This window comes from Papaver somniferum, unplaced genomic scaffold, assembly GCF_003573695.1.
Source record: "Papaver somniferum cultivar HN1 unplaced genomic scaffold, ASM357369v1 unplaced-scaffold_154, whole genome shotgun sequence".
In the NCBI taxonomy this organism is placed as follows: Eukaryota; Viridiplantae; Streptophyta; class Magnoliopsida; order Ranunculales; family Papaveraceae; genus Papaver; species Papaver somniferum.
The window spans coordinates 7,111,325-7,136,604 of record NW_020624820.1 but is presented as its reverse complement, the minus strand read 5'-3'; the positions used below and the strand labels follow the sequence as shown (position 1 = coordinate 7,136,604).

Genomic DNA, 25,280 nt, shown 5'->3' with positions numbered 1-25,280 from the left:
AAACCGATGATCATAATTTTTAATGTTAGTTGGTCGACTGAATTCGTTCCACCACAATGTGATTGGGTTGCGGATAGTCTACTTATATGTGCAAGGGTAAATAATTTAGTATACGTGTCTGGTCTGGTGGTCTACAGACTCTAAACACCCACCTCAGTTCAATCGGAATTACAAGCTGATTTTGGTATGTGATAGTTTGTTTGTCTATAAAAAATTTCTTGTCAAAACATAAATGGAATAATAATATGCCAATAGCAGAAAAGTGACGAAGAACTGTGTCGCAGATTTGAAAGCAAGGCAGAAGGAGAAGCAGTCGAAAGGTTCATAGAGTCTTCAATGCATTGTCGGATGGGATCCTTGAACTGATCATCGCCAAGAATGGTTTCTCCTGTTGCCAAGCCAAGTCTGGCTGCACACATTTCTGGACTTTGCAAGGATGACAAGAAACCCGAAATCTGTTGCAGAGAAAACTGAGGCTGAGACCACAAAAGCCTATAGGTATCCTTTCACAGTTAACTCCAAACTCTTGAAATAAAGATATACACAAAAGAACCCTGATTTTGGGCATACTGAAATCTTACTAGGTATACTGCATAAAGACAAAAAAAAAGTTGTGAAATAGCAAAATCAGATTACCCCTTAACCCAAATTTTTTTTAATGACAAATCTACCCTTTACGTATTAGTGTTAGTAATATTGATTAAGATAATTTTCAGAATTATAAAGGTTGTTTAGATGATTTTTTGGATCATGCTTCGGCGAAACAAGTTGAGGTTCGGCTCACATCTATGAACCGAATCTATCGATTGATGAACGGTTCGGCTCACTGAATTTGTTTACTGCATGCGTCGAACCTATAATTTTCAATTCCAACCCTTTTGCTAGACACTAGTTCGGCTTATATGAAAGTTTCATAGTAAGCCGAACAACATCCTGAATAGCCCGGAAAAAAAATAATTACTGGTTCGGCTTATATTTCGAAAATCGTATGAGCCGAACATCAATTTGCTATGTTTTTGGGTTAAAATATTGTTATTGGTTCGGCACATATTGAGAATACCGTAGTAGCCGAACCTCGTAAATGTGCTAGGTTCGGCACATATTATGATTATCGAATACGCCGAACCCCTATGCATCTCTATCGGTGACTAGGTTCGGCTTGAAATTTGATGAAATTTCATGCCGAATTGTTCATATACACTTACAGGAAGCTTTTGTGAAGAACCGTTCGGCTAAAAACACAACTCAATTTTGAGCCGAACCCAACATTGTAACTGTCATTTAATAGATGAAAAACAACAAATACGAGATTGGGTTTGTGAAACTTACTTTCGTATCCTTATTTCCGGAGTTGGAGATGCAGTTGGTTCAATTTCTGGTCAATTGGTAGTTGATTTTCAGTTTCTACACCTTCATCTTCAATTGGTTCTTCTTCTTCAATTGATGGATTAGAAGACGATTTGGTTTGCCTAGTCCCTGTTTTTCTTTGTACGGGTCATTATGTGGTTGAGTTTAATCGACGATCAAATTTTTACGAATCGACAATTAATCACGATGATGAATTTTTTTTTTTTCGCAGGAGGGGGAGAGTTCGGCTAGAGGAGGAGGAAGAAGAGATATTAAGGGAAACTGATTTTGATTTTTTAAAAAACTAATTTTAGATTTTTGTATTAAGGGTATATAGGTAATTGAACTACCCATAGGGTACTCCTTATAAGGTCATCCAAGATGGGACTACTGTTTTGTATGTCTAGAAAGATTTAGGTATGCCCAAAATCAGTTCACACATAATTACCCATACTCGGCGAGAAAGGCCCAGATCTAGTTCATTGTTCCAAGGAGAAAAAAAGTATGGGATTGCCAAAAAGACTAGTTTACAAATGAGATGGCCAAAACAACATTTATTTCTAACTGAAATCATGACCTTCCTGAAATGATTACCCATACTAAGGCATGACCTTTTTTTATCATTGGAGTAATCAGTACACTCAATACTACATGTGAACTTCCTGACAAAAATTGACTAGCATCAATTAAGAACAGCTTTCTAAGCAGTCCTAATTGGTAAAGGAATTTACCCCAATTGACCCAGAAAAGAAAGAAATATAAAGGCCAAATACAATTACATCTCTTACCTCAGCTACCGGATATGTTGATCTCTTTCATATCCTCCGAACACAGAGAACTGATCGTACCCCAAATGGATGCAGGTGAACAGACCCAAATAGCTTCACTTAAGAATACTCCACACTTTCTCTAACCATTTCTACACTTACACTAATAACTGAAGCGTACTGCTATGATGAACCGGTGAGTCACTGAATGGGGTGGAGAACGAACAAATAAAAACAGTTCGTGTTAACCCTTCGAAATGTTTACCTTGAAAATGTAGCAATGACCAAACTTACTACTGTAAAAAGAACATAGAGACCAACAAGGCAGAATCCCCAAAACCTCGGAACCCGAAATCTTGACCATGTTATAACCAATAATGAACCCATTAAGCTCAACAACAAGAACACAAACGCAATGACGATACTCAAGTGGAACTGAATCTTATATGCCAACGGATAAACATCAACTGTTTGAATCACCAATCCTGTTCCCAGTCCAACAAGCATATTAAACATGGGTCCTGCAAAGCAACCTGCCATTGCCATTGCAGGATTTCCCGCCTTTGCGACGGCCACATCAGCAACAAGGTCCCCAACTGAGTTACCCCATGCAAGTACTGTAAGCCCAAGAAGTGCTGGAGGTAATTCTAGAATGGTTCCAAATGCTGCCAGACAATCTAGGAGTTCTCCTGCTATTGTGGATATCCAGAATACACTCATCATAAATGCGATGACTACTGCTGGTATCTGCTCAGATTCTGGAGGCTCCGTCTCGAAGATGTAATGAAGCAGGGCAAGTAGGGAGCACATGAAGAGGATGACTGACCAGAGAGGCAACCGGGTATGTGGAAGGAGGAAAATGATACCGTGGTCAAATGGGACGAATGAATTGCAGGAGTATAAAAGAGCGAGCGGACACAGTGCGATATTAGATGAGATGTAAAATCTACTCCACTCAGAAGGGTTTGTTTGTGGGATGGTGAGGTTTAAGAGAGTTGAGACTGGAAACTCCCAAATTTTTGAAATCTGCAAAAGAAACAGCCTTAGGGTTATCTTTATAGGAACTATTAGACGGACTACACATGTTGCGCGGATCATAAAGTAGGAAAGAAGCAATGAGTAGGTTACAGGACTACATTCAGTAATATAGCAAGAAGCAAAATTAGATAGCCTTTAGGTATTTATAACATACGTATATTTCACCATATATATATATATGTGGACGTGATACCGAACTACATATGAAGCTATAGTGCGTGAGATGCATTCCTAAAACTGAGAACTTGAGATAAGGTTACCATATACTTAAGTTGCTTTTGTTAGCTGATACAATGCAATGTGTCGTAGCTCGTAACCCAATATTTTAGTTGCAATGTGAGGTGGTGGTGGTCACAGAGATTAAGAAGAACAAACTACGGGTAGTTGGTTCAAAGATGTCAACTTAAGCATCAGCATGTTGTCCTTATATTGACATTCCCTTCGATAAAGTTATACGTATGTGGAGAAAAATCCGCTTCAAAACAGGCAAAGGTGTCAACTTAGTTGGAAACAAGCCAAATTATCAAATTCAAGTGTAAAGGCAGAGGCAGAACAGATCCATAAATATAGGCCTGCTGAGTAGAGCTTATTTCTATTAAACTCATGCTTGAGTACCAATTGTAATCTCACCTTAAGAAAGCAAGCAAATGTTAATTTTCCCATCATTAACATTGTAATCTCACTTGCCTAAAGCTTGGGATACTAATGCACCAGGGGTTGAACATATTCTCACCTTAAATACAGTACAATCTAAAGTTTCTAAATTAGCTAGATTCATTAATGTTGTTTTGGCTCTTAAAGTGTATTCCAACTAGAATCAAAATCTTGCTACATGTACATGACAATGAAAACTGAACCACAAGAACTAGCAAGAGAAAAGTAACTTTAAGCAGCTTATAGCCAATAAGCTAAATACTTGACCAGTTCAGTTCAAAGATCATTTAATGCATATCTGAAATAACCAAATTGGGGATGAATGGTTGAATATTAGTGAAGATGTGCTCCTAAATAGAAATATAGAGCACCCACATATAAGCTAAAAAACTACCAAATAAAGTATAATAATTTGACGCAATTATAATGGAATATGTCATAAATTGCAATTAAGATCAATGAACATACCTTTTCAAGAACTCCACAAACCCCCATCTTTTCCTCCTCGACATTAAGAACTTGTTCATCACCCTTCTCATAATCCACAACTTTACTAAAACCCTTCAAATCTTCATTCAACAATTTACTCCTTTCTAAACTATCTCCACCACCATCTTTCCCTACTTTTTCATCGACTTTAACAACATCCATATAAAACACAAACCCAACAAAGAAAACATAAAACCCCACAAACCCAATAGCTTGCCAAAGATATATCTCAGCACTCAAGTATACATAAAACAAAGTAAACGCCGCAATCAAATAGAAGAAAACATCTCTAACAAATGAAGATGCATCCACATTAAAAGGTGCAGCATATATAGTAATGAAACCAACAACAAATGCAGAAACAAAAGTCCCAGCAGATAGAATAGCACCAAGACCAGTTCTTGCATGACCACCTCGAACTGCAGCTACTGATGCAAACACATCTGGTGCCCCATTACCTAAACACATACAAACAAACAAAAAGTGTCAGACAAATTACTCCAATAGAGAATCATTTACAAGAATTAGGACCTGCAAAAGGGTCTTTGCAACAAATGGACACACCCCTTATATTACCTAAAGCGAGGAGTGTAACAGCACCCATACTGGGTGAAAGATCAAGGTACTTTGTCAGTTTAGTAACAACAATAGAGAATCTATCTTGAGCAGTTTTAACTAAGAAATAGAATTGCAGAAGAAGAATACATGAAAGAATAGGGATTGTAATGAATGGGTTTTCTCTAAAGATACAGAAATGAAGTGATGAGTAATTAAAAAGACCATTTGAATCGCCATTACAATGAATTAATGAGAAAGAACAACGTTCTTGTACTGGGATTTCAAGAATTGATGAACATGAAGAAGAAGAATTCAAAAGGGACCTGTGTGGTATTAATGATGTTTCCAAGGGTTTTCCGAGCTTTTGATCATGATGGGGCGGAGAGATTAGGAAGAAGAGGAGTGTGAAGAGGAGTATTAGAGAAATTACAGAGGTTTTGACGAAAGTGATTGCCATGCCATGAGACAGAGTCAGAGAGATGCTGTCTCGGTTTCTAGTTTCGTTTAGTTTCCATGATCTCTCATTTGTTCAGTTCTTGACGAATGGGGAAATTTTGTCGGTGTCATCATGGATCAAATGAAACCCGATTAGTACAACCGCGCCCGGATACTTATGTAACTTCAAAACTCGACACTGTGGCCCAAACATATTTATCTACATGTGAAGTTGTGAACTTGCCTCAAGTCTCCAGATGTAGTTTTTGCATTATCAAAAATCTCTTTTGTTGTGATGCAAAATCAGCCGTCTGACTCCAATTTTTGTGCTCTGAAGTTTTCTTTGTGATTGCATATGCACTGTGATCCGAAAGCAACCTCATGACCCAACCGTTCATCATGGCAAACTGGTAACCGGGGACAGCAGTAGAATCTATGCCTCTGTTTAGTTTATACCACAAGAAACGGATGCTCGGATACTAAGTGGAACAACCTGTTATGTGTCGTTAAGCCCTTGCAAGTTTTTGTGTGTGCAGTTAAACTCATTCATGTCCTTCAAATTGTTTTGTTTTTTCTATTAACATGCTGCCTACTTGATTTTGGTGTCTATAATATATATGCTGACTTGCCACTGAAAGATTTATAGCACCAGTTTTTCCTTCATATCCAAGGAAAACAAGATGTTGTTTCGGTTTTTTAATAGCCGGTTTGGATACCCAATTACCCATCCTGAAGTAGATTTCTAGAAGTCAAAAAGCAAAAATTAGTTTGGATATAAAATTTCAGAACGTCAACTTTTTGTGAAGCAGAAGCACTTCTTCTGCTATGCAAACGTGCTATATTACAATCCTCTCAAGGTGATACAGGATACCCAGGTTGAGATTTGCCTAATCAACACCTAAACTTTTTCAGATCATCGCTGCATGAAAAAGAACAGGATTTGGGTCATATCACCAAGCCTGCCAGTTGTTAGCAAATATCCATCCATATAACCAGCTGATTGACAGTATTTAACAGAGTAATAGAGCAATTATAATGCCATTAAAAATGATGGGGGAAATGAAAATCTCTGCGAAGGAAAAACTTTCTTCAGTTCTTCTTTATCTAAAAATGTATGCCTCTGTTTGTAACTGTTTTTGGTCCTAACTAAACGATTTGTATCCTTCATAAATAAGAAGACAAAGTAAAAAATACTAGACCTAAAACATCGAAATCATCCCTCATCTGTATTCTTGAGGAAGACGGTATCCAGTCATGACTATTTTGTCTTCAAACATCTTACCGGTCTTGGGCATAACATGCCAGTGTAGTGTCAAATTGAACTCTTTCCCGCGGAGATTGCTTCCCTACAAAAATAAACAAAAAGCCACTCATTTTGATGTACATAGTAAGGATAAAATAAGGAGAAAATGAAGTAGAGGATTAGCTTCACATAAAGACGAGTTACCTGGTCAGTGAAGCGGTATTTGTTTGTCGTGTGGATCCAAAACTTTGCATGCTCTTTAGATGGTATAATCCCATCCCAAAGAGATACCTGTGTAATGACAGACATTAGGTCAAAATGGCATTTACTCAAATCTCTGCAAAATTCTAATCAGGGACCAGAAACTGAAATTCACATGGTTAACAAAAACTTATAAATCCAATTTCAAGTTGTTCATTCAACATAATTAATTTAGAATTGAAAATCCATCTAGCCTGTTGATGACTTATTCAGCTGAACTGACAAGTTTAATACTAAACCCATATTCCTTCAACTAGATTCAGCAGAACATTTGACATTGTTATTACTAGTAATATTCATTTAAATCCATTACAAACAGTTGCTTAATCTGTGTCATAATCATTATTAGACCGCAGAAAGAGAGGGGGTACTACCACAGAAGAAAAACAGAGTAAATCAGTAAACATATACACTGTAGGCCCACAAACTAATACAAAATGACACTGCTCTAACTAGAAAAACTGTAGAAAGATAAAGAAACAAAGAAAGAAAAGAGAAGAGAAGACGAATGTACACGAATCAGGATTCCACTATTCCAACTAAATTGGGTTCCCTGTGCCTTCCAATAATTTTTGAACGATATTTTTATCGTCTAGAAGTCCTAGTGTTCTTTTTGACTTTTTAGTTTGCAATTGTTTGTTCTTTCACGATAGTAACTTCAATTAGTGGCAAAAGACAAAATGCAACAACCAATAATTTTTGTTGTCATTCAGCTATATATACCATATATAGTTTTAGTAAAGTTGAAACACTAACTATAAAAAACAAAAAAGCATAAGCAAAAAAGCAAGAATGGTCCAGCTTATAGTTTGAAACACTAACTATAAAAAACAGCTTTGGCATATATATTAAGCAGAATGTTCAAAAACGTTACCTGATTGAGATTATTCTTAGGAGTTTCATACTCAGCTGCTAGAAAGACAAAAACCTGCAAAATTGGAGTTATACGAGTGAGAGGGAATACAGCTTTTCCTAATTAAACTTAAACTTGAATATCTAGCATGCTAAATATTGTTAACTTAACCGCAATCTACTTCTAACTTTATCTTCCTACAGATATACAATTTTTTTCCACAATGTATTACTCCCTGTTCCCCTCCCATTAACAAACCCCGCCCTGGGAACATGGTAGGTACAAAAGTTCCACATATCCCCTCAGAAGAAAGTCAGAAACATAAAGACCAACGCAGAACAGCCTTACCTGTTTCGTGTTCCATGTAAACATGGACTGCAAATTTGCAGATACATTCAAAGTCAAGCTGACCTGCACCAAACACAAAAGTAAAAGTTTAGATTTATACTTCATTGTAATGCCATTAACACATATCAACAGGACCTGATAGCGATAAGCGAAAAATAAGATAAAGGCTGAATACAAGTAGACCTAACAAGTAACAATTATAGTTGTTTTCTCCTTTTCTTTATTGATACAGCACAAAATATGGTGTTAATGAAGCAAATCCCAATTTTTCAAATAGTTACAATTAAGATTATCCCAACCCTTTCCTGAACCAGAACATAGAAAGTAAACGAACAAACAATCCTCACCGAATAAAACCCCACACTATTGCATCCCCAAATGATTGTTGCCCAAAACGAAAGCCACCAAATCAAGACGTATTCCTAAACATATATCATCTAGCTGCCGGCCATGAAAGGGAACCTCAAAAACTATTTTATCCAATCCAAACTTTTAAATTTCCAACTCAAAAACACGAAACACATGGATACATTTCTTCTAAACTCATAATAGTAGAAAAGCAATGAAAACATAATTCAAGTTCTCCATTACGTTGTTCTTTCTTTACTTTCTCTGCAGAGATGAGGCAACTAATAGTTTCACAACAAATTATTCTACATGTGTGATCTAACTGCCAGTCATGAAAGGTACCTCTGAAACTATTTTATCCAATCCATACTTTTAAATTTCCAACTCAAAAACACTAAAAGTATGGATGGATTTCTTCTAAACTCATCACATAATTTAAAGAAATGAAAACTAATCGTAATTCAATTTCAAAGTTGTCCATTACGTTGTTCTAACTTCACTTTCTCTTCAAAGATAAGGCAACAATTAGTTTCACAACATATTATTCTACATGATGTGATCTTTAAAACAAGATCTGTACCAAACTCTCCACCATTAACCAACCAAAATTTCACTACTACTACCACCAACTAATCAAAACCCTAAATTGACCATCTATGTAAAAATACCACTCAAAGCAGGGATTTTTAGTGATCCACTTACAAAACCAATGTATAATCCACACGAAAAATAATCATTATTCAGTAAGTAACACTGGCTGAAAAACAGATCAAACCCACAACATAACCCGAATTACAATCCCCCAATTCACCTTCATCCACAAACATATATAATTCACCCAAAGTAAGAATTTTTAACGATCCATTGAAAAAACCCATATGTAATTCCCGATCAACTATAGAAAAAATCGAGAAAATTGAATTCAGTACCTCATCGTTTCCGTTAGGTTGTTTCTGAAACCAATTAATATTCAACACCTACAAAAACAACAAAGATCAAACTGTGTATAAAAATCTTGGGTTTCAAAAATTCAAAAACAGATCTAAAAGGAGAAAGAGGGAGATAGAGATGATCATACTTGGACTTCAGATGTGGGTGTTGGATTATTGAAATTATCAGAGAGAGAACCCATAGTACACATAATAGCTAATATTGTTACTGAAAATGTTAGTAATGCATTCGCTCTGTACCCAAAAGAATGCATTTTTGATTAGTCTTAAGGGTTTCTCTTTCTACGACCACCCAATTCTGAAGAATGAAGAAGAAATGGAGAAGTCGGTAGATTTTTAGTCTTTTTCCCGACACTGAAAATCTTCTCTAGAAAGAGAGGAGAAGAAAACGGAAACCTATGTTACGTTTTTATTTTCTCTTAATTAAGGTTTTTTCAGGAAACGTTGTTTTTGGGGACTACTTCGTTTTGGACGGGGACTACTAAGTTATAGGAACATCTACCCTACATTTTTAGGGGGTGTCCAAAAATTACAGAAGATTAATCTGTTCTCATGCTAATTAAGATTATAACTAATCCTAATGATCCACTAATCTAACTACTACCCACGAACCTAACTCACTAAATAAAAACCTAAACAATTCCAACTGATTAATCAGTTTCCCTTCATATTCTTTTCATCTTCTTCTTCTCCTCTTCTTCGTAAACATCGACATTAATCGTCGATTCGAAAAAATTTCATCGCCGATTAATCAATCGTTTATAAACAATGTGTTCCAAGCAGACTCCAAGAATTCCAGGATTGAGTCCGGGACTCACACATATAGCGAATCTCCCAAATCAATTTCAAATTGATAAACAAGTTGAAGCAAAGTTGAGAGGCCAAATCAAGCATCCAACAGGAACCAAGAAGTCTGATTCAAGTAAAATGCAAGTCTGATTCGAGTAAAATGCAAATCCACTGGTAATTTCCTTCATACACATTCCTTTTAATTCGTTTTTTGTTGAAGGAATCGATTAGAAATCATCAAAACTCATTGAAAATGGTAGTTACACTATACATTTCGGCTAGGAGATTTTTTGTCAAACCCTAGATTTGGTAACCGAACTTCTAGAAATAAGAACACTTCGGTGAAGTAGCCTAATATCTGGTAACCGAACTACATATTTTGATGAGCTCGCAAAAAAAAAACTGTCGTAAGCGAACTCATTGTTTCAAAGGAAAAACTAAGTTTGGTTTTGTCGATAAATTTTTATGGTAACCGAACTTTGGTAATATGTAGTTCGGTTACCTCGTAGGTTTTATCTGGTAACCGAACTTTAGTCTGGTAATAAATAAATAGTTAGTTTGGTTACCTCGCAATTTATACCAGGTAACCGAACTTTTGTCTGTTTACTCCAAATGTTGTGTTAACTTCATTCTTTAGTTCTATTTTATTTGATAACACAATATTCTATTCTGTTTAGCTAATACTTTGGTTTTCATTCATCAGGAACAAAGGAAAAAGATTTAATCCACACCTAGATGAGGATTTGAAAACTCTCATCCCTCGTGGTAGAATACATTTAGATTTCCGAAACCGTGGTGCCAAAAATGCTAAACATGGAGGGGGTTGTTACCGGAAGTCAACCAAGAGAATGTTCGTAATGTAATCCAAGATGTCAATGAATAGGTGATGGATAATACAATTGATCATGTTGTTGAAGAAAAAAAAAAGATGATGAAGAAGAGCAAGGCAATCAAGAGGATGAAGATGTGGAGGATGAAGAGGAAGAGGCAGAACAACAAAGACAAGCAAAGAATGAGAAGAAGAGAAAGAGTCGGAAGAAGAAAGAGAGATAGAGGCCGAAGAAGAAGAATGACAAGAGGAAGAAGAGGATGACTCTGAAGAAGAGGAAGAGGCTGAAGAACAAGAAATTCGAGAAATTGTTCCTTTTAAAGAGAAAAAGAAGCCGAAGCCGCCTGGTCCTAGATATTCACACATTTCGGATGATGATTTATGTTTGTCACCCAAGATCCCAACTTATGGTAGTCCAAATGACGGAGGGGAAACATTTTTTGGCTACAAACACTCATGGGATGCGAATATCTATGCGACAAAGGTATTTAACAAACTAAACACGTTTTTTTTTGTTTTTTTGGACATATGTTTTGTTGAGTATTAATAGTGTTATGTTCTTTTTATAGGATCACAATAATGCAGTTCGTCTTATTTGTCGTCAAAAGGCGTCCACATAGGATGTTAAAAATGAGTGTGACGATTTTGTTGCGGAGGTGAAAAAATGCGTGTTATGGAATGCCATTATTTACACACATGAGGAGTTTGAGTTGTTGGCGTATCTGCATTTCTTGAGAGACATTATCCGGAGACACCTACCATGCATCTTCCATTTGGCGAGATGGGAATTAGTCCCGATGATTGCATGATAATCATCGTCATACCAGTGGAAGGTAAATGTGTTCGAGAAGGCTACAAACCTTCGATGCGTTATGAAGCCCTTGAAACATTGACTCTAAAGTGTCTAGGATGGGATGCAAGAAAGGACCAATGTGAGTTTATACGTTCTGTGAAGGACCCTAAACCTAGCGATGAGTATAATCCAAAAGACGAAAATGGAGCGCTGAAGAAGATGGTGAAGAAATTCAAGTTGGTAAAGTTGAAGGAAGCATTTGAAAAGACAAAACATAAGGTAAAGAAGGGAAAGTTGGTGATGGACGAGGAGACGCTTAAGCATCATATCACTCCTTATTGGTTATATCATCTATGAACTGTTATTTTTATCGACACTTCTGGAAATAGGGTGGATGCACATTATCTACAGCTTTCTGTGGACCTCGATGAGGTCAACAACTACTCTTGGGCCACTGGGATGGTTGCATTTCTTCAGGCAGAGCTGAACAAAGGGTCGAGGATTAAGATAACTCAAATTGGAGGCTACTTAACTCTTATTCAGTGACGTTCTACATTTTTAATTAGCAAATTATTTGATCAGATTTTGTGCTTCCAATTTAATTTTCATTTATGTGGTTAATATTTTCGTTTTTCGCATAGGTTTGGATCTATGACCACTTCCCTTTTTTAGGATTGACTAAATAGAAGTCACCTTATCCCTATGGCGCACCTACAACAGAAAAGTGGGTGTTCTTGGATGCACAGAAGAAGTCCAAAGAAGAACAGTTGACTTCGTTGAGGTAGAAATTGGATAACCTGATGGTGAACGATGTGGTATTTCACCCATACGTCGTACCCGATGATATAGATGTAAATGAAGTCGAAGTTCGGGATTTATCTTTGGCCTCGGGTTATTATGGACCAATTTGGTATACTAACGGCTACTCAATGTATAATCCACGAAGAATACTAAAACAACTTTCTTGTGTCCAAATGGTGCCCGACGTGGAGAATGAAAATTTCAATTTGATGGTTCAAGGAACAAAGAACGCCGATAACTATTTTGTCCCAAAACACGAGCCAACTCCTACGGTAGGATATTGGAATGAACTTAAGAAGCACTACTTACTGTTGATGGGAGAAAACGATTTGCTGGTTTTTTAAGAAAGTGGAGAGACGACCGTACGGAGGAGAATCTCGACCGAGCAAATTGCTTTAACCTTTTGCAAACAGATGCACTACACGAGAGTGCTTTGAGTTCGAGAGATCAATATGTAGGACTCTGGCCTAAACTAACATGTTAGAGCACTGCTCGGTTGAGCTCGCAAGCGTTGCTATCTCAAGCTTGCTTGTCAATTTTAGTTATCAAAACTATAAGTCTTGATTTCTAGTCTACTTATAGCTAAGTCTCAGATTAGGATAGAAAGTGTAGTTGAGCATTAGACTTCACTGCGTTCATCGATTGAAGACGAAGAACTACTAAGGGGAGCTTGTGGAACTTCATCAACAAAAGGTATGTAGAGACTTGAACTCATTTATCACTCAAAAGTCTATCTATTCTATCTCTTATTTGAGACAAAAGTCGTATAGCTATATAAACTTCAATTATGCACATTTGATATTTCTAGCTGAATTTAACTCGCTTACATATTTCTCGAAATATGTGTTGGTAAGCTTTCGCTTTAATTATCTTATATTCTTGACGAAAGTCAAAAGATGATCATGTGAAAATCGCCTTGTAACATCTTACATTATTTGTGTGAGACAATCATTTGATGTAGACTTGGAATGTTTCGTAGTGATCATTCGATCATTTGAAAATTGCTTTGAAGCTAATAATTTGTGTGAGACAGCTATTGTCGTCTTCCGAGAATGTTTCAATGATTGAAATGGAGTTTAGAAAAATTGGATATAAGCATAGTATGCGTACTTGCATATATGTAATCCAAGTCCGGGAACCATATAGTATGCATACCCGTATGTGTACCGGTTGGCTTAGTGAAAGTCCGGGAACCTTGTACGCATACCGGTACGCATACTGGCATGAGGTTCAGGTCCGGAAATTTCTGCTGAGTTTGGAAGGTATGGGTACCCTTTCGCATATTGGCGAACCCAAACTTAGTCCGGGTACTTAGGTATGCGTACCCGTATGCATACCTGAGTAAGTTAAGTTCTAAAATCGATTTGTTCATGAACTAATATATTTATATAATAAGGAATGCAATCTTTTGCAAACTGTGGCTATAATGTTCATGACTTGATTCGAGTGAATCAAATCGATTTTGCGTCAATTGTGTCTTGTATACTTCTGTGAGAATATAAACAATTGAACAACTCTAGAACTAGCTTCATTTGAGTCATTTGAACTAGTTATGGTTAAGATGAATAAGGTTGATATGAAAGTGTTCATATGGATAACTTTTGTTAACTATTGTTGAGCCAATAAAGGTGTACACGTTTAGGTACGGTTACTCTTATCTAAATGAAGTAACTTTTCATTTGTGTATAACAAGCTAAGTTCGATCTAACGGTTGAATGATATTAGCTTGAGTCTAATCAGGTTTTCATCTAACGGTGAATATTGAATGCTTTATACCAAGGTAGCATTGCTTGCAAACCCTGATTTGAAGAATATATAAATGAGAACTCTAGCAACTAGGAAACCTAATCCCCACACCTCTTGTGTGATACTAGTTGCAACTAGAGTAGATTCTACTTTAACCTTAGGTTTTTCATGAAACCCTGTAGGTTAACGACTTGAAGACTTCGTTGGGATTGTGAAGCCAGACCCAACTATTTTCTCTGTAGTTGCGTGTTCTGGTCTTGCTATTTTCTATCATGACTGAGTACTACCTTCTCTAAGATTTTCTCGAGATTTAATCTCCGATAGGAAAGATAAAAAGTAGTCACAAACATCTTCGTCTCATCGTTTGTGATTCCACAATATTTTGTTTCACTACCATACGATTAAGATTATTGTGAGGTGATTGATATTTCTAGGTTGTTCTTCAGGAATATAAGTCTGGTATATCAATTGGTTCCTGTCACCTTGATTTATCAAAAGGCGAAACAAAACTCATAGGTTTATCTGTGGGAGACATATTTATCTATTCAATAGATTTTTCTGTGTGAGACAGATTGGTTTTCCAAGTCTTCGACTTTGGGTCGTATCAACTCTTAGTTGTGGGTGAGATCAGCTAAGGGAATCAAGTGCATAGAATCCGGCGTGGTTCTATAGGCGTGAGGAACACGACTGTACCTTGATCAGTGTGAGATTGGTTAGGGCTCAACTATACGAAGTTAACTTGGAGTAGGCTAGTGTCTGTAGCGGCTTAATACGGTGTGGTGTTCAAATATGGACTAGGTCCCAGGATTTTTCTGCATTTGCGGTTTCCTCGTTAACAAAACTTATGGTATCTGTGTTATTTCTTTTCCGCATTATATTTGTTTATATAATTGAAATATCACAGGTTGTGCGTAAGTTCAATCAATTGTGAATCCAACCTTTGGTTGTTGATTAAATTGACTGACACTTGGATATTAGTTTTTAATACCGTTTAAGTTATTTCTTATATTCAATCGGGCTCGCAAATTCCTATTTGTTTGATTGCGGATTGAATTGAGAAATAGAGATATAACTCTTTGATATACTTTTCTTAAGATTGAGTCTGACTGTCTAGTTGATTCTCTTGAAAGTATATTAGAGTTAGGCCATACATATTGCTAAGCGAAATATTGGGTGTAGTTGTTAGACCCCCGTTTTTTCAATTGGTATCATAGCAGGAAAACACGTTTAAGACCTTATAAGTCTGTGTTTACAGCGGTCTGACTCTATGGACAAAAGTGTTATCTCTATAAACGTACCGCCAGTCTTAGATGGATCAAATTACTTATGGAGGAAAATTTCTATGTGTGCCTTTATTCAAGCATGTGATTTTCAATCATGGGTTTACGTTGTTAATGGCTATGATCCTCCGGTTGTTACAATAGACACTGTAACTGATCCAAAGGATATTGGTGATTATGATGATGTCGAGATTTTTATTGCAAAACAAAATTCTGACGGATTGAATGCAATCATCCATGACATTACTCCAAATCTTCATCTCCATGTGACTACGTGCACCCGTTCTAAATGTGCTTGGGATATCTTAGAAACCGTATTTGAAAGGAATACCTGTGAAAAAAAAATCTAGGCTTCAAAACCTAAATTCTGATTGGAAAAACCTTTGTATGGCAGATATGATTAATTTGATGAGTTTAATCACAAAGCGTCTGAAATTGTTAATGCATCTTTTACGTTGGGTAAGACTATTCCTGAAAAAGACATTATGATGAAAATTCTCAGATCATTGCCATATAGATACAATTCTAAGAAACATGCCATCGTTGAAGGAAATAACCTTGATGTGCTTTCCAGAAATACTCTCGTTGGGAAGTTAAAGATCTTTGATCATGAGCACATATCCAAATATGGAAAGGATATTGCTTTCAAAGCACAAAATAACACTAAATTACTTGATAAAAGTAAAAGTGTTGGCATCTCTGAAGATGAGACATCTGAGACTGATTCATCGGATGAAGATCTTGACAAGTCAGTCTCTTTCATCACAAGACAGTTTAGAGATCTTCTTTTGAAGATAAGTAAACGGTTCACTAGAGATAAACCCAAGTCATCAGTTAAAACTCATAATCGTGTTCCTCCTAAAAACAGGATACTGACGATACTGATGATGAGGATATGCCACAGTGCTTCAAGTGTAAAGGTTTTGGTCATTTTTCAAATGAGTGTCCAAATCGTAGAAAATATACTGGAAACAAATGTCTTGCTGCAAATCTTGATGAAGTGTCTGATCACTATGATTCTAATAAAGACGAAAAATCAAGTGTTTCCCTCCTCTATGAAAATATTGATTTTGATAATTGTAGCAATACGTACATTAGTATCGATATTCTTCCGGGAGAAACTTCAACCACCTTGGAGGATTTCTCTTTGTCTACTGGAAATTCGGTTTCTAATCTTTCAGGTTCTACCATTTGTCTAGCATCCTGCACAGCCATGACGTCTGAACCATCCTCCACATTGACATGTTCTTGTTGTACTCTCAAGAGTCATGAACTCTCCAAATGCTTCAAGTACAAACATAAGATAAGATATGTCAACAAATTTCAACGAAGAGCAAATCGATTAGCAAAAAAGATCGAACTTGTTAAGAAATCGTCTGAGGTATGTAATCTCATCTCTTCCCCGAGAAGTTATTTTTCAAAGAACAAATTACACCACTAGAAAAAAGAATTCGGTCTAAACTAGGGTGTCAATGGAAGAATATCCGTCGGATATTTGGAAATCTGTATCTGATAGTTTAAGCCCTATCAGGTATTCGATATCCGATAATATCCCATAGGATATCAAAACCAGATATCGATTTCGATAGGCTAAGCTATCAGATATTTATCCGATAATATCCGGTTCCGATAAAAAATGTTAAAAACCCTATAAAACATGTTCATAATTGAAATTTAAGTTCAATTTCTCAAACATTTCATATCGGATATTTTTCCTTACTCTTATACTCGACTCTAATATGGTTAGGGTAAATCACAAATAAATCCTTGTTCTATCGGATATTAACAATTTGGATGGAACCTAATCCAATTCCGATATATTAAGGAAGAAATGTCCGATAGAATATCCGATAAAACGGATAAAATCCTATAGGATCTCGAATACTCGAAAACGGATTCCAGATATCGGATAGATATTGACAGACCTAGTCTAAACAATCTGTGAAACAGGGTTCTAAGAATTCTATTCAAGAAGGTTATGGTGGATAGATTATTGTTCACCCCAGCACAACTTAAATGTGTTGGCTGTGTATCTTATCTCATGTGCCTGGTTCAAAAACAGACAAGAGTTTGCACGCTTCAGGCTTTAGGAAAAAGATTTACTTTAGTTTTTTTTTCTTCTCATGTTTATAATTCCTCCATCTTTTCATATCTAATTGATATTGAAAAGAGTTTCCCTGTTTAATCAATAAAAGAGGGTTAAAATCGACAATTCTGCCTTCTTTAGGGTTGAGAATAGTGCGTACGTGAATTCCTTTTGTATAAAGGTTACCTAACCCTACATTCCTTTTTCCTTCTCTGAAAACTCTTTTTATCACAAGATTGCTTGTTGAGTCTGATTTGTGAATTCCTCTCACAATCTCATACTGGTATGAAGAACCCAAGCATTATGTCTTCTGAGGGAAAAGATGTTCATATGATTGTTAAGCCATCAATCATGAAGGAAAATGATAAATCTCCTGTACCTTCAACTTTGAAAAGAAAAATGAGGAATATGAGGAAACCAAGTGTTGTTCCTTCTAATCTACAGAAGTTCTCTGGGGTTCTTGAAGAGTTGAAGGAAACAAGAAAGGAGATTCAACAAATAAAGGCTACCTTTTTAAGGACTCTCGAAATTTAGAAGGCCATAGTTCGACATCAGTCTAGAAGGTTTGTTGGAATTGACTCCTTTCTTCATGAACCTTATGTTCCTATGGATATTGACGACAAGGAGTTTGGGGACGATAAAGAATTTTTCAGAGGCCTTAATGTCTAGGAAACTTCTTATGAGAATTTATTCTTGTGTTTTAAGAAGGATAACTAGGGTTTGGAATATCAATTATTGTGAGTACACACGGCTATTTCCAACGTTTTTCATCTTGAAATGTTTTTAGATTTATTTATTTAAATTTTAAAGTTTATTTGGAAGATGATTTTGTAGTATTAATCTTTATGGTTTATATATTGTAACTTGTTATGGGATATGTGTGTTTGCGTCTGTGAACTATGATTGTCTCATATTTGCGCAAAAGTTAAGTCTATCATATGTTTTTATTGATAAAAGATAGAATGAACATTTGACAACAAAAGTTAAGCCTATTATGTCATTATGAAAATATTGATGGAAGATATGATGAACTTTTATCTACAAAGATTAAGTCTATAACGTCTTTATGCAAGTATTGATGAAAAATAGAATGAATCTTTGGATATTCCGTAGTATTGGTCTTTCCCTGATCTACATCTTTGTGTGAATATTGTGCGGCTCCATAAATTCTCTTATGTTGAGCATTTCCGGTTAAATTAATCATGGGTTCACTTGTGGTTAATTTAATTGAGTATTTTGGATACAAATTCATGTTTCATGTGATTTGTTAATGTCCAAAAAAATCCTTCTTTTCTTATGAAAGTAAGGTCGCTCTTGTTGTTCTTTCGGAAATGATATTTTATGGGGAATAGTTCTTAATTGAACTTGTAATTAATTGCCAAATATTTATGGGGAGTGCGGTTTTGGAATATTGAAGGAGTTTTCTTGTATCTCTATAAACTCCCTGATGAATATACTAGTTTCGGCTATGTGAAATCATCGAAACAAAGTTGACATGTTCTCTTTTGATCATGAAGTATCTCTATGGAATTTAATTAGGATCCCACTAGTTTTCGTACCTTTGCCAATTTATATTGACAAAAAGAGGGAGAATTAATGTGTTCACACTACAAATACATATGGTTTACGGATCATTATGTAATGGGGAGTGGTTTTCATGTGAGATGAAGTATTGACTAAGAGAGGGTGATACATATCACCATAGTATTGTTGTCAAAGTTGTGATACAATTGGACTTTGATGTTGTGTAATAATACTATGACACTGTATAACAATGACTAAGAGCAACTGTTTTCTCATTGTTATATCTACGGATCTTCAACAACGATGATGCTGAGTTGAACACGTTCAGAATCTCTTGAGTACTTGGAAGTGACGAAGATTTTGAGTAATGTTGAAGATCCAGGGAAATCAAACATTTGGATTGAGATCTACAAAGTTTATTTATTTTGTAATCCATATGTATTGATAGTTTTGTCACTAAAATTGACAAAGGGGGAAATTGTAAAAGCACTGCTCGGTCGAAATCGCAAGCGTTACTATCTCAAGCTTGTTTATCAAGTTTAGTTGCCAAAACTATAAGTCTTGATTTCTAGTATACTTATAGCTAAGTCTCGAATTAGGATAGAAAGTGTAGTTGAGCATTAGATTTCACGGATTTCATCGATTGAAGACGAAGAACTACTATGGGGAGCTTGTGGAACATCATCAACAAAAGGCATGTGGAGACTTGAACTCATTTATCACTCAAAAGTCTATCTACTTTATCTCCTATTTGAGACAAAATTGGTGTAGCTATATAGACTTCAATTATGCACATTTGATATTTCGAGCTGAGTTTAGATCGCTTACGTATTTCTTGAAATATGTGTCATTAAGCTTTCGCTTTAACCAAGTTCATCTTATATTCTTGACGAAAGTCAAAAGATGATCATGTGAAAATCGCCTTGTACCATCTTACATGATTTATGTGAGACAGTCATTTGATGTAGACTCGGAATGTTTCGAATTGATCATTCGATAACTTGAAAATTACGTTGAAGCTAATAGTTTGTGTGAGACAACTATTGTCGTCTTCCGAGAATGTTTCAATGATTGAAATGGAGTTTAGAACAATTGGATGTAAGCATAGTATGCGTACTTGCATATATGTAATCCAAGTCCGGCAACCATATAGTATGCATACCCGTATGTGTATTGGTTGGTTTAGTGAAAGTCCGGGAACCTTGTAAGCATACCGGTACACGTACTGGCGTGAGGTTTAGGTCCGAGAATTTCTGCTGAGTTTGGAAGATGTGCGTACCCGTTCGCATACTGGCGAACCCAAACTTAGTCCGAGTACTTAGGTATGTGTACCCGTATGCATACCTGAGTAAGTTAAGTTCTAAAATCAATTTGTTCATGAACTAATACATTTATATAAGAAGGAATGCAATCTTTTGAAAACCATGACTATAATGTTCATGACTTGATTCAAGTGAATCAAAATAAATTTTTCTTCAATTGTGTCTTGTATTCTTCTATGAGAATATAAACAATTGAACAACTCTTGAACTAGTTTCATTTGACTCATTTGAACTAGTTATGGTTAATATGAATAAGGTTGATATGAAAGTGTTTATATGGCTAACTTCGGTTAACTATTGTTGATCCAACAAAGGTGTAAACATTTAGGTACGGTTACTCTTATCTAAATGAAGTCGCTTTTCATTTGTGTATAACAAACTAAGTTCGATCTAACGGTTGAATGATATTAGCTTGATTCTAATCAGGTTTTCATCTAACGGTTAATATTGAATACTTTGTTACCGAAGTAGCATTGACTGAAAACCCTGATTTGAAGACTATATAAAGGAGAACTCTTGAAACTAGGAAACCTAATCCCCACACCTCATGTGTGATACTAGTTGCGACCAGAGTCGATTCTCCTTTAACCTTAGGTTTTTCATGAAACCCTGTAGGTTAACGACTTGAAGACTTCTGATCACTGTCGTATGCGTCAAAAATAAATTACTTTTTCACTACTCAAAATATATAATATAGCAAGGGCAAGAAAGGATCGTTTCCACAGTGAGGACTAAGGTTGTCATGTTGTTTCGATTTCCTATAAATGACAATGGGGAATTTTCTGATTTTTATAAACTAAAAGTAAAATAAAAGCAAACAAAACAATAAAGCATGCAAATCAAGGATGAGAAAATATTGGATAAAGGTTTCATCTTCAATTGTAAACAAGTTTTTGAATGTATAAATAAAATTTGTATTTAATCTCGCTATCATCAAAAGCCCTAGAATACCTTATTGCAAGAATACTCCGCCTAAGTTCATCAACACACACATTAGAGATGCGTATGTGACTTCTACCTAAAGAATAACCTAACACCTTGCGCTAATTAAGTTCGATTCCCAGGAGCATTAAATTTCAGAAATAGGCTAATCAATGCAATTGTCATACATTGCGCATGACAATTCGTACAATGGTCAAACTCTACATATGATTACAAGAGTGTATCACTACAAACCGTAATCATATCATGATACTCGTGTTCAAGGTTATCGCTCGATGATAAACCCTAAAATAGCTATAGATATGGATGTAAGTTCAATCATTCTAGACTTAACTAAACAAATATTCAATCATATTGCAATACGTCAATCATGAAATTATTATAAACCGTAGAAAGTGAACAATAATATGGAGAGAAAACTAATTCATCATATCAAAAAGCATACTTGCAAAATCCGACTACAACTTTAACCAATAATAAAATTCTAGCTCATGTTCATGGAGTTCACAACAAGAATAAAGAGAAGATTTTCCATGTCTAAACCCTAGAACCAAATTATGAGCCAAGATAAAAGAGAGATCGAGAGATTTATATCGCTTCTGTGAAATGGATTTCCTAAACATCAGACTTCCAAATCTCGACCAAGGCCCAACTCACATTTCATCCCACCAGCAGCTACAGCCCAGTGCAAAACATGCCCATTTCTGATTTACTAAGCCTGTCAGTCTCTTGGAACTGACAAGCTAATTCATCTTTAGCAACCACCAGAGTCAGTCGATCCGAAGTTCTCTCCTTCCTTGCAGTATCAATATCATTCAAATCCATTCATTCATTCAGCCTTCCCTGCACAGTTAAAGCCATACTGCATTCAACCATGTAACTGCAACCTCCATTTCCTGTAGCTTCAGTCCCGTATAATATCAACTCCAACTGCACCTTTAACCAATCTTTTACACAAAATTACCACTGTAACCTGCAATTTTACAACTTCCAGTTGCGCACTTCAGCTCAGCTACATCCACTTCCTTTCCAACATACTGCATCAGTTCTAGGCAGAACCTTAACCACTGCCATCACTTCAACACCAAATCAACAGCAAATTCCATTCAAAACCCATAAAATCCTCCACAAATGCATTGTGACCTCGCTTCCCCGCTTACCAACAACAACCTCAAACCCATTCAACTGCAGCAGCAATGCAACTCAAATCAACACATTCCTTGAAGCTCATTTTGCTCTTGTATTAACTTCATACGTGCAACTCTAGCTGCTTTATCCTGTAACTGATATCACCACTGTCTCTTGACTCATCACCTCAAGCAACACACACCCTCTTTCCAAAACACAGACAACCAACTCTAATTAGCTTCCATTCCCTGTAATGCACAACCTCATTACCCTTCTTGTTCATCGGCACATCAAATCCTGGAGCAACGACCGTTTCTGCATCCAGCCTAAACCCTGGCAGCAACAACATCACCTGTCCATACCAGCTTGCACCTGCCATTCCCTTAACCTTAACTCAGCTGTAACCCATAACATCAACACTTCTGTAGCTTCATACTTCTGTTGCTTCATAACAAATTGCACCAGCTCCTCAAATACAACAACAAACCCCCTCATGCATCAAGCCAGCTGACTGCATTAGCAGTTCCCATTTCTTCTCGTTCTTTCTTTTAGCCTTGGCAACTAGCAGGACCAGCTTAAGACACTGCACACTCCAATACCACCAGAACTTCCAGTTTTCATTACCAGTAACACACTACAATTCATCTCCCAGCTTCACCAAACTCAGATCCATTCAAACTCGATCTGCAACATCTGCTTCTTCTCCTCTTTTCTCAGATTATAGTTCTTCAACCAAACTTGAGAACAAAAGAAGCCCATTTTGAATCCATCTTCTATTAGCATCAGCAGCAACTCATTATCTCACCAATCTCTGAGTCTTCTCGAGCATAAATCCAACCAGTATTCACTGAAATCACCAGCAGCTCAAATCTTTCATCTAATTCGACAACTCCTACACAAATTTCATCTCATTCATTTTATCAGATCCCCTTTCTCACAATTTCGGCTGAAGGGAATGAATTGGGGAAGAAAAGCAAGTGAGAACCCTGATTTTCTCCCTCTCGATCTTATTAGGACAGAGAGTGGGACGGTTGTTTACACCCTAATATGGAAGTGCCCTTGATAGTTAAACGCCTGCCTTTAGTGCTTTCTATGAGAACTCCAGCTGGTCGCCCCTTTTCCGCGGACGAGCTCCCAACAACATTTGCTTGCAATGACGCTTTTGCTCTTCTTCGAATTCTTCCACCAACAAAAGCCGTTTTTTACTTCTCATATCCACTTCTTCTCTTCAATTTCTTTTCATCACTAAAACTATCATGCTTTTCAGACAATAATTTGCATCATTAAAGCCGACATACTTTTCAAATAAAGATGAAGAAATAAAAGCAAATAATGAGAAATAATCCGCCTCCAACACTTTTGCCCTTTTAAGCAACGTTTCTTCTTCTTTTGTTGCAAATGAATCCAAAGTACCTAAACACTCAAAAACAAATATAAGATACATAATTTACAAGAAAACTTAGCAAAGAAAGCATAAACAATAGATAAATATTAAGGTGTTTTAGAAACCTATCAAACTCCCCTACACTTAGATTTTTCTAGTCTCGAGCAAATCAAACAAAATAATTCTAAAACATACAAACAACTCCATGTCGCCGAGGATACGGTTACACTTAGCACGTATAATAAGCCTTTAAACCCCTAGGTGTCCCTAGTGGACGAGTTATAGTCTCGTGAAGGTCTACAAGAGGTGTAACTTCAAAACCTTTATTTCCAAAATCCAGCTACCTATGAAAATTTAATGGCACTAAACATTTTTTATTCGATGGAATACAATCAATGATTACAAGAGGAAGTACCTACTTTCAAATCCAATTCATAAATTAGTAATATAACTTTATTCGGAAAGTTGAACACAACCACAATGCTCGGAATCGAATCGACCACAATCACATGAAAATATTAAGAAGATGGATATAGAAAGTAGATGGTGGCAGAATGTTGACTAAGGTGAAAGGTGTTTCCATTATCTGTCTGAAGGTCACTGCCAAAACAAGCCTAAAAATCCTATTGAATTGAGCTACTCATCTGAATTCTAATGTCAACTCGACTGGCATATACAAGGGAACCAGCGGCCGACAATATTAATTCTAGATCAATTCACTGGCATATACAAGGGAACCAGTGATCGATTTTATTCAACAATAATAACAATTTTTTTTTTCTTTTTACTTGACAACATGATTAAATCTTTTGGATCCAAGCGCATGATTCTTGTCAGCAGATTACATGGTAATTCCTGTGGATTCTGCGTTCCACGCTTGCTTAGGCGATGGAGACAGGGAGAACACACATATATTGTTATCCAGTAAGAGGTAAAGGAGAAGAAACAATCGTCAACGGGTTAGAAAAACCTATCACAATCTCTTGTATAACGGAATCCTCTTCATCCTTGTAAAACTCAAGCGAATTATTCACCTATTTTATATTATGGTCCTCTATCAAACCTTGAAACCATTCTTCGTCTGTTTCTGCCTTAACCAAAGTCTTGACATCAACATCTTCATTACAATCCTTTGCAAGATCAATTGGGTCTTCCACAATATTGGTCATATCGGTTTCATTCTCAACACACTCCTCTTTGTTGTAAGGCACATACTCTTTTGCGGCTCCAAATCTCACTATAAGGAACTTTTTAAGAACACTCAAAAATGCATCATCCTCAAGTTCCACCATTTGAATAGGCTCTTGATCATTATTAAGATCCATGCTTGAGTAATCTACACAAGTGTCATCAATGTCCTCTTCT

The 25,280-nt window shown here is 36.3% G+C and overlaps 2 protein-coding genes across 2 annotated transcripts; both read right to left on the bottom strand.

Moving 5' to 3' along the window:
• Positions 1-1,834: 1,834 nt before the first annotated feature.
• LOC113336760 (cation/calcium exchanger 5-like) lies at positions 1,835-5,457 on the bottom strand. Its single transcript, XM_026582430.1, has 3 exons — positions 4,872-5,457; positions 4,275-4,753; positions 1,835-3,140 (listed from the first exon to the last, which is right to left on the bottom strand). Exons 1-3 carry the CDS (start codon positions 5,308-5,310, stop codon positions 2,376-2,378), a joined length of 1,683 nt encoding a protein of 560 aa, XP_026438215.1. The 5' UTR covers positions 5,311-5,457; the 3' UTR covers positions 1,835-2,375.
• A 781-nt stretch (positions 5,458-6,238) lies between these two features.
• LOC113336761 (signal peptidase complex subunit 3B-like) lies at positions 6,239-9,684 on the bottom strand. Its single transcript, XM_026582431.1, has 6 exons — positions 9,420-9,684; positions 9,271-9,318; positions 7,994-8,056; positions 7,667-7,720; positions 6,736-6,822; positions 6,239-6,634 (listed from the first exon to the last, which is right to left on the bottom strand). The coding sequence occupies exons 1-6, from the start codon at positions 9,543-9,545 to the stop codon at positions 6,509-6,511; spliced, it is 504 nt and encodes a 167-aa protein (XP_026438216.1). The 5' UTR covers positions 9,546-9,684; the 3' UTR covers positions 6,239-6,508.
• Positions 9,685-25,280: the final 15,596 nt, after the last annotated feature.